Raw genomic sequence first — 13903 nt, 5'->3', positions numbered from 1 at the left:
TGAAGAATATGCCGGGGAACAAGGCCGGCAGCAGGGAGACCAGTTTGAAGGCTACATGGTGGTTTGGACCAGGACTGTGCTGGTAGAAGTGGGTGGAGTCAGGGTTGGTGATGGGTTGGGTATGGGGAGAGGAGGAAGAGTCAACAGGACTCCAGGGTGTTTGGCCTGAGGAACTGGGTGGATGAGGTTACCATCACTAATGAGGGGAAAATGGTGGGATGAGCAAGTTTGGGGGGAAGATAAGTACTTGAATGTGAGGCTGCAGATGAGTTCTGGGTTGAACTCAGGGTTGACGATGTCAGTTTGGAAGCAGTCGGCGCATGGATGGTATTTAAAGCCAGGAAACTGAACGAGATCATCAGGAAAGTGAGTGTAGATAGAGGAGGAGATTAGGGGTTGGGCCCTGGCACAGACAGTGAGTAGACGATAAGCAGACTGAGAAGGCGGTACCTGTGAGCTGGGAAGAAACCTAGCGCGCACAGTCCTCTGAACCAAGGGCGAGCAGTTTTCAAGGAGGTGAAAGTGACCAAAGGTAATAAGCGGTCAAGTGAGAGGAAGACTGAGAAGAGACTGCTGGGTTTAGCAATGGGAGGTCAGTGGTGTGTCCTCCCCAGGTAGACTTCATTATGTCATTGTGTGACTGGAACAGTGACACTTTTTCCCCTGTTGTGGGCCTCACTGGTAACCTTAATCCAGGCAGAGTTAATAAAGCTAGTTTTTGAGTCAAGGGCTTTTTTCTTTTTTTTTTCTTTTAATGCTGCAATTCATAGTGGTGCTGTAAAGCAAAACGCTGGAGACACTTTTATTAGCAAATTCTTGCAGCTGAGGCTCACTCAGTGGGGCTTTTACTGGGCAGGGCCAGTCCAATCCTGGTGTATTAAAGAAAGACCATCAGGCCTTAGGAAAATTCAGGCTCGTAAACTTTCTAGATTTAATGTAATTTAAGAAATCAAAACAATTAGATTTCCTTTTGGTGAGACTCTTTAAAATTTACTTGTGAAGGTTTGACTAGGTGTTTTTCTTGTTGATTTTTCCCCCTTCAGGATTAAAAGAAATTCTTAAAGCCTGTCATTTTTGTTCTCCTTTAAAAGAAGAATAAAAAGGCAACCCTCTCTTTATCATTTGCTAAAGAAATTGTTGGCACATTTCTGTGTTCAATACCTGATCGTAGATACAATCCTGATCCCTTTTTGGAAGTAATTCTCACCTCTAGCTTTTATAAATCCCTCAAAGAGCTTTATTGTTTGTTTTCCAGGATTAAACTTTATCCTGAATATTATTTTCTACAGAAGAGGCCCTGTGGTCTAGGGGTTAGTGGTGGGGATGATGCACCGAAACATCAATGTTTTGTTCTCAGGTTTTTATCCCATAACCCTGTTGTACAAATTTCAGATTGTGTTATTTAAGACAATTTGACATTTTCTTCGAAGCTGATATAAAAAAATGTTTTCGGCTTCCAAGATTTTTAAGGTCTGACGTGTATTTGAGAGTTCTTGAAAGTCTCTGAAAAGTTTCTCTGCTTTAAAGTGGCTGGAGTTTGTACAGTTTAGTGCTCATTAAAACTCATCCAGAACGTTTAATTGGGATATTCTAGTTTGTAGTCGCTGAGCATTGAATTTGGAGTCTCCTGAAATGGTGATGATTCACTGGCTTCATCTAACAAAGTGCAGCCTCGTAGCTAATTTTTGGACTGCAGAATTACAAAGATTACCCGCCGTTGGGGGCCAGTCTTGTGATCCAACTCGACTGTAAGAGCAGAGACCAGAACTTTTCCCTCTAGCTTCCCCAGCCATGGGCAGGCGGCCCCAATCTGGTCATGTCCGTGGGGTGTCACCCACCTGCAAAGGTGTCAGTTTGGCAGGTTGAGGTGGAAAGTAGGTAAGAGTTGCTGGCCTTAGTGCCCGCATACAGTTGGTGCCCAACATATGTTTTAATTGCCTGACTGATACCCATATCAGTGTTCTGTAAGGTGTCTTCTGGAGGACACTGGGCTTTTGAGACACTCCTTGTAAGAAGAGTTCAGGAGCCAGATAAGTTCAAGGAATGCAGCCTCTTATATTTCCTTCTTAGAGATATGCAACACGTGTCAGTCTGTTAAAAGCTCTGAGAAGTTCTGCGGTCAAGAGTCCTGCTTAGTTTTGTTTAAACCAGTGTTCTCCAAACTCGTGTGACCGTGGAATCCTTTTTTAAAATAACTTATTAATACCCTAAGGAGCTGCTATTCTATTGAATATGCTTTAGGAAGTGCTGGTGTGTGTAGTGAAATAATGAGTCTGGGTCTTTCACCTAGTAGTTACATTTCATAAATCCTACAAAATTTTACATTTTATAATTTTTACAAAAAAAGGGCTGATGTATCCCAGGGATCAGAGTAAACTGCCGTGTGGTTAGCTAGCACTTCGTGCCTTTGAGAAGCCATGAGGGTGTCTGTGTGTTCACCTTTATACTTCATTTAACCCTGAATTGCAGGGGCCTGTGGGAGAAACACTCTGCTCTGGAGCTATTTGAGCTGTAGCCTGGCTCCGTCACGGCTGATGTTGGTCTGTCCCTGTCTGTGCTTCATGATTGCCTAGTGCTGAGACTCACTTTGGCACAGACAGATGGACAGACACCACCCAGTGTCATGGACAGGCTCAGCTGTGGACCAAACATGCCATAAATAAAACCATGGTGTTCTGTCTAGTTGAAACTGGAACTCCAGTGTTACTGAGTCATTATCCCATTCTTTATTTCCTGACCACTTGTGATCAGATGAGGGTTTGTTTCCCGGATGCCCTTATGGCTAAGATGGAGAAGTGTGGGATGACAGTGTGGTTAAGTGGATCTGTAACTGACGCTGTGGCCGTGCCTGGGGTGGGCTGCTTAATGGATCCATGTCAGCCTTGAGGGAGGGCTCTAGTGGTTTGCCACGGGCTCCGTGCTCAGCCCTATCCTGGTTAATTTTTTAAAATAATTAAGACATGAAGCCCCACAGACTGTACTTTGCTGATGACTTATGTAAAGGAAAAGTAGCATACCTACAATGGATGACAGAATTGAGATGCAAAAATGATATAAAATGCTGGCGGTGGGTATGTGTGATGAGCTGGGATTTAAAATGGATAGAAAGTTTAGAAAGTTAAGAATTTAAGTTTAAGACATAATAGTGTGAGAGTAAGAAATGGGGAATTTATTTTTCTTTAATTGCAACTTGTATTTAAAAAGACTCTGAAGATTGATAAATACCAAACTGAGGTTACTGTTGGCGAGAAAAGGATGTGGACACTGGGAGATGCATAGGAGTTTTAAGCTTATTGGCAATATTTCTTAAGCAGGGTGGTGTATCCATGGGTGTCTGTAATATATACCTTTTTGTCTGCCTTAAATATTTAATAAAATAAACAGACTCCAGAAGCTCTGGACCATACGTTCTGTAACCATGAGGATGTATCTTCAAGTGAAGTAGCAAATTAGTATCTGATAAAATCCTTCTGTTCATGGCACTTGACAGTCTATATCTGGGGTATTGTTTAGTCCCGAGTATCACTTTTGAAGAGGGACACCAGAGATGCATAAATACTAGGGTACATTTCAGAGATAATGGGTAGGGGAGCTAGTCCTATGACAATTAGTTGGAGAAAATGGGTGTGTTTAGACCAGTGAAGAAGTGACTAAGGGGAAATGTGATGGCTGCCTTCAGCCATTTAAGGAGCTGTCAGTATGTTTTTTTTGTTCCTCTTTTCCTATATCACTATCTTCTTTTTTTTTTTTAAAGTTTATTTATTTAAGTATGTTGGGTCTTCGTTGCTGCGTGCAGGCTTTCTCTAGTTGTGGCGAGTGGGGGCCACTCTTTGTTGTGGTGCACGGGCTTCTCATTGTGGTGGCTTCTCTTGTGGAGCACGGGCTCTAGGCGTGTGGGCTCTAGAGCGCAGGCTCACTAGTTGTGGCACACGGGCTTAGTTGCTCCGTGGCGTGTGGGATCTTCCCGGACCAGGGCTCGAACCCGTGTTCCCTGCGTTGGCAGGTGGATTCTTAACCACTGTGCCATCAGGGAAGCCCTGTTTTGGTTCTTTTAAAAAAAATAAAATATTGTTTCTTTGTCAATATTCTCTACTTTGTGAGACATTGTGCTCATAAGTTTATTTCTTTAGATATGTTTTCCTTTAGTATTTTGAATATATTTATAATGGGGTATCCCACTCCCCAGGTTTTCCTTTTAAGGCTTTCGATTAGCCTCCTTTTAGCCCTACTTGGTAGTGCCATGTCAGGCAGCTGCACTGTTAAACAGTTGTCCCTTATTTTTTTCTGACAAATGCCCTGGATATAGGACAGAGTTAGATCTAAGTCAGATTAGATAAAGACAAGCCTCGAGAACAGAGCTTTCTAGCAAGCTGCCAGACGGGCCAAATAGTGACGGTTCTCTGGTGATGGTACTTTTGGAGAGCTATAAACCCATTTGGCCTCTCTGGGAGCTGCTAGACTGCTGGGTTTTACAGCTGCTATAGTTGGAGGCTGTTGGTTTTCAAGGCTACCATGGAGCTAGAGGATGAGGATGGGATCAATGCAAGTGAAAACAATACAAAGGTTGCTATTCTTACCAAGATTCAGCTGTTTTTCTTGAATAGATGCTTCTCAGAACGTTGCAAGCCTTTAGTTAATTTCTAGAGTTCTGAAAAAGTTCATTTTGACAATTTTTGGCAGTATTCTTGTTCGTTTTGTGGAGGAGCAGATTTTCGGAGATCTTCAACTCTGTAGTCCTGGAAGCTAACTCCCTATTGGTATTTCTCAAATGAGGCACCCTTGTGTAATGAGAGTCTGCCGTGCACATGCTGTGTGCTCTCTCTTTGTCTCATGTTCTCTCGTCTGAGTATTTGATGTCTTGAAGTGGCCCCAAGGGAGTGTTAAGGAGCACAAGTTACCATGAACCACTGGTCATGACTCTTACTTTCTTAGAAGTGAGGCTCGGCCTTTGGGTGGACAGCAAGCAGAATGTGTTGCAGACCCCAGATCATGTTGATCTGCTGGATCAGTTTCTCATTTTGCGAGCAGAGTCCATCTTTTGCAGTCTGCCCAGCTTTGTACATTATCCCATGATGAAGTAAATCCATCCTTCCTCAAAGTTAGGGTTGGAAGACAAAGCACTAATAGCTAGGGTGTGGAGAAAAGGGAACACTGTTGCACTGCTGGTGGGAATGTGAATTGGTACAGCCACTATGGAGAACAGTATGGAGGTTCCTCAAAAAACTGCAAATAGAAGTAGGGAGATGCAAGAGGGAAGAGATATGGGAACATATGTATAACTGATACACTGTGTTATAAAGCAGAAACTAACACACCATTGTAAAGCAATTATACTCCAAAAAAGATGTAAAAAAAAAAAAAAGACATTGGTGGTAAAACAAACAAACAAACACTAATAGCTAAAATGGCCATTTCCTCTGGATACTGTTGGGATTTGAAATTCAGTCCAGTCATAATATTAGTTTCTCTATATCAGATCTTACCATCCTAGATAATTGCTTGAGTTTTCTGTTAAATAATTTTTTTAACCTACACATTTAAAATCTAAGTTTTTGCACATAGTATAAATCTGAATTTCTCATATGACCAGAAGTTTTGGGTTATGGATATTTTATTACAGCTCTTTACTTCAGAGGTCATTGGTCTGTAGCTCTATAAGATGGAAAGACAAGTGCTTATTGGTGAAAAGTAAAGAGATTCTGTTCTGAAAAGCTGTGTATGATTTTATATCTATTAACGTGTGTATTTTATGCCTTTTATGTATTTGTGTATTTTTTTCTCTTTATATTTTATACATATATATATAAAATAATTTAACCAAGTAGTTTAAAATGTGATATTAGATGGTAGTACAACAATTTTGAAATCTTGAAAGATAAAACGGGAAACATTTGCTTGTATTTTTTTTCGCCTCAGAGTGTTTTGTTAATGAGACATTTTATACTGCCATAAACCCAGGGCAGTAATAAAGGTGTTGATTGATTTTTGGATGACAAGGGACTTCTCTAATTGCAGAATTTGACATTTGTGTCACTTCTGCTGTTTTAGGTGAGCAAGACGTGGAAGGTGATTGCAGAAGATGAAGTACTCTGGTACCGGCTGTGCCAGCAGGAAGGGCACCTTCCCGAGAGCAGCATCTCCGATTATTCTTGCTGGAAGCTCATCTTCCAAGAGTGCCGAGCCAAGGAACACATGTTAAGAACCAACTGGAAGGTAGGCAGTGGCCAATATCGTTACCTGTAGGGGAATAGCCTGCAAGGACACAGGAATCCAAGCCTGGGATTAAACACCCGAGTCCTTCAAATTTCATCCTGAGATTAACTGCCAAAAACAAGGAGAGGAGGAGGATGGTGAGCGTCCCTTCAGCTGTTGGTGACTTGTTGCCCCTTTTGTTGCCCATTAGAGTATCTGCCCTTGTTTTCAAGCACACTCTTTGGGAGCGTCCTGTTGTCCTCTAGGAGAGGAGGGGCGAGACTGAGGATCCAGTCCCCTTGCCTCTGGTGGTCGGGGTCTTTAGGCTAGTGCTCAGTGCAGCCCCTTTTCACTGCCACCGTCTCCCTGGATGGACCAAGAAAGCACCACCTGAATACAAAAGAGGGGCTGAAAATGCTATCTCCAGTAAATTCTAAGAGGGAGATCATTAAGCATCTCTAAGTACTGTCTTCGCTTCCCTCACATAACCTATTGGCTTGCTTCCATAACATTTATCACTTCAAAATTTCTACAGAAATATTAGATCACAGCTATGAATTTGCACAGAACAGTGTTTCTGTAGAAAATAACTGTCAAGAACAGTGTTACATAAAGCTGTTTAAGGCGTGACGAGACAGCAGTGTGGTGCCGTTTCTTCCCACCTGGGTAGCTGGATATTCAGTTGGAAGGAAGGGACAGAACTGTATCCTTTCCCCTCCTGTAAAGGTCAATCCTAATAGACTTTGAGATTAACAAGCTTTTGCTCATTACTGATAGTGACATATTGCCTATGTGCATGTCTGTCCCCAGTCACCTCATAACCTGATTAGTGACCGATACTCTTGATCTGGGCAGCGTCACAGTTCCTAGCAAAGTTAATAAGAGGTAGTGTTCCTCTAACTCGGGTTTCTCAACCCCAGCACTAGTGCCATCTGGGACCAGTACTTTGCGGTGAGGCCTGTCCTGGGCGTTGCAGGATCTTCCGCAGCATGTCCGGCCTCTCCCCAGTGTATGCCAGAAGCATTCTCTTCCTCCCCACAGCTCTGACAACCAAAAAGTCTTCAGACCAGTCCGATGTCCCCTGAGGGCAAAATCAGCCCTGGGTGAGAACCATCCTTCTAAAGAGGATTAGCATAGCCATCCTTGGCCCTGAAGACCCACCACTAAGTACAGATTCCTCTGGCCCCCGCTCTGTGTATCCACTCCAGGTAATAAACTCGCGTGGAGGGCCCCCCTCGCCCTCTTGCCCATTTGCTTGGTTATGTCTGTGTGAAGGACATAAGTGAGAGCAGGCATTGGGTTTGCCAAAGCTGCTTAGACAGGCTGGGGGCCGGAAAGCAGAGGGTCTGACCCTGGCAGGAGGAGCCATAATTTAAGGAAAGCTTGAGAGTGAGGCATTTACTAGGGCCTTTCTGTCTGGGAAGGAGGGATACTTTTGAGATTCGTGAGTATGAGAGCTGGAGATATTCCATGTACCCTGGCTTGAATTCATAAATGTCAGATTCTAAGAGAAAGCAGCAGCTGAGTTCTTTGTTTCCTCTTTGGTATTAGAAAGCTAGGGAGGGAAGCAGGTACCCCCTCCTCATCCAGGCTGGAGGGGGCCAAAGTGAAGGGGTTTAAAGACCCGCCTCATAGCATCTGGCATTTAATGCCAGTATACAGATTACGTACAATCCAACTGAACGTCTGTTCTGTTGTTTTTCTCCAACAAACCCGAAGCCATGTGTTTGTTAAGTGCTCAGTAAGAGGTCGTTGCTTAAATGACCTGGAGTCAAACTGCAGGGAGACCGGAGGGAGGCTTCTCTGTGGAGTGTCTCAGGCCCATTTCCTGCACTGTTACCTGTGAGGACTACAGAAGTAAAATGTCAAATGATGACTCTTGCATTAACTGTAGTGATGGGATTCTTGTGATTCTAGAATGAAAGGAATTCTTATGAAAACATGAAAGGTAGTGCAGAGCAAGATGCTTTCCCTTTGTGTGCCTCTGATTTCTCATCTCTGATGTGGAGCTGAGCGTAGCTGCGCTCTTTGTGCCGTCGTGAGGATGACTGTCTAATGATATATCTAACACTCCTCCCACAGCGCGTGGCCTGTGTCTGCTGCTCAGTTAGCATTGGCCTTGGCACGCAGATACTGTGGTTTGGTGCTATTCATGGTCAACCTCAGGATGGGTTGGGAAGGTGATTTGGTTTGGCATCTCCTAGGTTGGTGTTTGAGGAAGCTGAGAAGGGACCCCAGGGTTCTCAGTACTTCCACACAGGGGATGACCTGTGAATGCAGGAACTTACCTGGACCTGCAGGAACTTACCTGGACCTGCAGTTCAGAGCCAGCGTGCAAATGATCTTCCTTTCCCTGGTGTTTGCATACACTCATTTCACTGTAGCATTCTAGGATCTCTCTAATCCATAATGCCAGTGTGGGGTTGGAGCCCTTGATGGGGAGGAAGCCACGTGATGAAACTTAGTGGAGGACGTGAGCACACAGGCCCTCTCCTCTTCTTTCAATAGCTTGTCCCTCAAAAGAGCTTTGCTGTTCTTGTCATTTTGGCTGTGGCCCTCGAACAGATGATTCTCAAGTCCTTCCATCCCCATGTCTCCACTAGCAGGACAGCCCCACTTGGATGTGTCCAGTTGTGTCCCTCAGCCTTGGACTTGGTCCTCGAGTTCAGTGAGATCACCATGTAGATCGTCTTGCACAGTGCCTGGAGTACAGCTGCTTAATAAACGTTGGTTTTAATGGAATGGATGTCATCATCTGTCTCCTAATATAGTAGTAACTACCATTTATTGAAAACCTGCTGTGTGCTAAGAACTGTGCTTGCCACTTACACTATTTCTAATCCTTGTGCTGGTACAGCAAAGTTGAAATTATGGATGGCTTGGTATTTTTTTTTAATTGAAGTATATAGTTGACTTACAATATTGTTTCAGGTGTACAGCAAAGCAATTCAGTTATGTGTATATATTTTTTGATGGCTTGGTATTCTTGAATACCTTTTATTCACGCTTTTTGGCTTAACTGTCCTGCCCTGCCCTTTCCAACATCCCACATGTAAATACTTTCTATTCTTCAAGATTCCCTTTATTTTAAAAATAATTATTTTATTTATACATATTTTGAATCAGTAAATAAACAATCGTGATGCAGTAAATCAAAAGTCATAAAAGGGCATATACTGGAAAATACATCTCTTTCTCACCTCTCTCCACCTACCACCTAGTTCCCTCCTCAGGAGCAGCTGTGTTATGGGTTTTAGGGTTTCCTTTAAATACCCTTTCCATGAACCTCTGACCTCTCAATCAGAAACAATGTCTTGTCTTTTCCCCATCCTGATTTTTATCTTGTTGTATATACTTTTTCATTTTATTCTGAGAGCATTTATAAGGGGTGTTAACAGGTAAAATACCATTAACTACTTTCTCTCATCTGAACTGAACTTTTTAAAGACACTTTATACATTTCTTCACTAGCAGCCCACTGCAGAGTGGAGTGGTTAACATCCTGTAATCCCCTCAAGGACAGGGCCAGAGTCTCGCGCATCCCGTGCCCAGTAGTTTCATTCAGTGTGTTTGTAACTCATAAATACATAGCTTAACATGTTAGTCATCTCTGTCCTTTTGAATGTCTTGATAACTATGGACACAGTCCATGCTGTAAAAAAACTGCCGTGAATGTAGTTGAGAGCGAAATGCTTTGTCTCCTGGCTATCCAGAGAGTAGTATAAACTGCACCCCCTTTTCTTATGCAGAATCGCAAAGGCGCCGTGAGTGAGCTGGAACACATTCCTGACGCGGTTTTATGTGATGTGCATTCTCACGATGGTGTTGTCATTGCTGGGTAAGCGAAAACAGTTTTTCAGTTAATATTCTTCATCCTAAGGTCTTTCACTTTTCATGGACCACCCTCTGCGTCCCAGCCACCTGATTCTCCCTTGGGAGTGCGTGCCTTCCCACTTATAGCCCTCGTGGAGATGGGCCGTCTCCATGACTCTATATCCTCCAGTAGTTAAGAGCTCTGAACCTAGTGGTGTGGAGCGGCTCTGTAATCCATTTGTGTCCATGCATCTTTTGAGCTTTTAAATCACTCTTATGGCATGTTCTGTTAGATTTTCATTAAGGCAAACAGTTTGTATTTTATGAAGACATAAAAAAGTCAAGCAATAATAATAAGTGTTGGCAGAAACTACGGCCATGGCTCACGGGCCCAGCCACCCCGCGGCATGTGGGATCTTCCCAGACCAGGGCACGAACCCGTGTCCCCTGCGTTGGCAGGCGGACTCTCAACCACTGCGCCACCAGGGAAGCCCCAGGTGCTATTCTTGATCTCTTGTTCTGAAGCCTTTATTATGAGGAAGGGCTGTGGCCACAGGTAATCTTCCTTCCCCACCACACAGTTCGTATTTGCAGTTAACTTGTCCTGAAATAGGCTTTTTGTCTGTCTGCATTGCCAAGAAATTTAATTCTAACTTCTGTGAATTCCTTTGGCTTCTGTTCCAAAAACCACTTTCATGAATTCTTCATATTTTATTACAGAGATGTTTTTATGTGTTTCTTTAATGTATAATAAGAAGATAACTTTCTTCTTGGATTAACAAGTTGTCTTGAACTAGAGTCTCACATTGTGTACTTAATGCCATAGAGACCAGGACACTTAAACTTCTGAGTCTGGATTGACTTCGGAGTGAGACACCCAAAAGAGCTTTCTACCTGGAGGAGCAAACAAAAACAAATCTTGGACTTAACAGCTTAGTAGTAGGAGAGCCTTTTTCTTTAAAGAAAACCCTTTCCTTCAGAAGCATTCCTTAATTGAAATTTCCAAGAGTCAGATTATTTTAATATTTTGCGGTCCGTAGTACCTACGTAAAAGTATGTTGCTTCAAACAAGATAAGCCTTAGGAGGAACACTTTCCATTACCTTGTGTTTTACTGGCCATGATTTCGAGGCCAGTAAATACCCTTCTTGGGAGTGCTATAGAACTATTACTTTTAGAAAAACTAATGGACCAGAAATCTAGAATTTTATCCCTTCAGTTATCAGTGTGGCTCTAGGCTTCTGCCCCTCATTGCTCAAGTATGGGCCTGAGAGCTCATGCTAGGTAAGATCCTTTTCACCTGCTAATTCTGAGATTCCTCAATAACTCCCAAAGGGACTGGGATCATTCTAGCTTAGAGAAGTCTCCTGGTGTGTCAGGGGCCTTTGAGGACAGACTATTGAGATTGAACTGAAAGAGTCATAAAAGGAATTAGAAATGAGACGATTCTCGAAAGCCAATTATGAATTTCTTATCTGGACACTAGTCCAGATGCCAGTCCTTCTTTTCCTGCCTCTCGTTCCCTCGAGGCCTGCTGAGCATTACAGATTATGCCAGCACAAAGCAAAGCGATGGCAGAGTTTAGTGGATCGATAAGGTGAAACTTGATCTGTGGGTCAGAGAGGCTCCTCATGGCCCCTCTTTCTAAGAGAACCTTACGTTTATGGCCTAGCATCAGATACTTCAATCTTGCTTGTATATAGAGCATTTTGTGTTTATCATTAAAATTTTATCTGGTGGTTACGATGCTTGTTTTCTGGGTCAGATCTTGAATCCCTTTTCATTTGAGACAGCGGTGTTTGTGGTTACCTCATTCCCAATCAATGTTGTATTCACCAGGCTTTCTGCAGTTATGTATCTCCAAGGAGCTTCTTAAAGAGACAGTGGCCATCTCACCCTTTCCTTCTCTTTTACTTCTCTTTCATTTCTCCTATTTTTCTTCTTCCCTTCCTTCTTCTCTATTTTCCTTCTTCCCTTCCTTCTTCTCTATTTTTTTACACAAGTAGAATCTGTTCAGACGCTTAGTTTTTTTATATCTGCAGCTAACCGATGTGACATTTTTGCATTTAAACCTGTAAAATGTATTTTATATAATTGATGAAGATTATGTTGCAGAATCTTGCCCCAGCTTCTTCCCAGCCTTTCAGTCCTTTTGTGCAAATGTTCCTGGATTGGAACTTCATTGCTTAGGCTTAGACTAATTTGTGTCACACTTAAGCTTAGAGCGAACCCAGTCTCGGCTCTGCCTTACTCTTCTTTGCGCGCAGAACCAGGGCACCCTTCAGATGCGCATTCACTCGGAAACGCGGAGACACTCGAGTCCCTGTCCAGTGAAAGGACCGGGACGCCTCTTACCTGAGGCTTGTTTTTCCAGCAGAGGAAACAGACGTTATTCTCAAAGCTTTTGATCTTTTACTCTTGTCCATGAGTGTTTGCTTCCTTTCCTGTCTCATGGGTGATAGTTTTCCAGTTACCTTTTCCTGATGTTTGGAGCCTTTGAAATTTGTTTCCAACCTCCCTTTTTCCTCATTACTCTTCCCAGGGCACCTTTGGCTCCCCCCCACCCACCCCGCCACACTGTCCTAGTCACCTCTGACCATGTCTTTTTTTTAACTTGAGATGCTGTTTCCATACCATAAAATCCACCCTTTTAAATTGTGTAAGTCAGTGATTTTTAGTATATTCACAAGGTTGTGTAACTGCCCACCATTATCTAATTCTAGAACGTTTTCATTACCCCCAAAAGAAACCCAGTCCCTGTTTTTTCGCGCCCAGCTCAAGCCTTGCCTCCTCCCACAGGTTCCATGGGGCGCTAGCCTGTTAGCGCCCCACTGCTGCTCTGCCCCAGCGTCTACCCTCCTCACACCTCCGGAGGGGTGATTATCTGCAGCTTATAGGACAGCTAATCACGTGACCTTGAGGCTTCGCCTAAGCATTTTTCTCTTAACTTTACAGCCATGTATTTTTTTTTCAGTTAATTTGTAAGCGTCTTTTAAAACTAGAGGTGATATATAATATTTCATTAAATGCTCTGTAGTACTAATACATTTTTGTTAGTCTGAAAAAAAAGCATTAACATTTGATAGACTCCCTTCCCCCCACCTGTATACTCCATGTTACGTGGGAAGCTGGAGGAATTCCTAATTTCTTTTGTCTGTTCTCCGATCTCTTAGTTTTTTTCAACTTAGAATCATACAGCTTGAAACCCGGAAGGAACTTAGAGATTCTCTTCCAAAACGCTCATTCTGGGTAAGGTAGCTGAGGCTCGGCAAGGTCCGGGGAGTGAGGCTGGCACCCGTGCCCTGCCTGCCCCGCTGTGCTTCTGCAGGGGGCGTGTGGAGAGCCGGGCCCCAGCGCTGCCTTCTGCAGCCCTCGCTCGCTACTCTGATGGCTTGGCTATTATAGCGTCACTTTGGTTTCTTTCATGGCATGTGTGGACCTTTCCTTTCTGTTAAAAATGAAAACAGTAGTAAAACCACATTGTCTTTGCAAAACTATTAGAAAGTGGAGAAGAGAAATCCACCTAAATCCCAGCATGCTACCACAATTCCCGTTGTGGCTTTTGGTGTGTACAGTTTAGTTTTCTGCCTGTTTTTTAATACATATTTTAATTACTGGATTTAGGTGGATGGATTTTTATTTTTTCCAGATTAAGAAATTATTTTAGGGACTTCCCTGGCAGTCCAGTGGTTAAGACTCTGCACTTCCACTGCAGGGGGCACGGGTTCAATCCGTGGGTGGGGAACTAGGATCCTGAATAACGTGTGGCACAGCCAAAAACTTTTAAAAAAGAAATTATTTTAAAATGCCTTCATAATCCTCAACTTCTTTCCCATATAACTTTTTGCCTTGAAGTCTCTAAACCATCCCTCAAACCCAGTCTCCTGAGTACATCTTCC

At 43.2% G+C, this 13903-nt stretch overlaps 1 protein-coding gene across 1 annotated transcript in view; it reads left to right on the top strand.

Moving 5' to 3' along the window:
* FBXW8 (F-box and WD repeat domain containing 8) overlaps nt 1-13903 on the top strand; it is a 116667-nt gene that overhangs the window by 21212 nt on the left and 81552 nt on the right. The window contains exons 3-4 of the mRNA XM_024758565.1: nt 6049-6213; nt 9942-10030. Coding sequence (XP_024614333.1) covers nt 6049-6213; nt 9942-10030 — 254 coding nt within the window. The remainder of the gene's footprint in view (nt 1-6048; nt 6214-9941; nt 10031-13903) is intronic.

Source organism: Neophocaena asiaeorientalis, unplaced genomic scaffold, assembly GCF_003031525.2.
Source record: "Neophocaena asiaeorientalis asiaeorientalis breed wild unplaced genomic scaffold, Neophocaena_asiaeorientalis_V1.1 scaffold77, whole genome shotgun sequence".
In the NCBI taxonomy this organism is placed as follows: Eukaryota; Metazoa; Chordata; class Mammalia; order Artiodactyla; family Phocoenidae; genus Neophocaena; species Neophocaena asiaeorientalis.
Note: the sequence above shows the minus strand (reverse complement) of the source record. Positions and strands in the feature narration are given on the sequence as shown.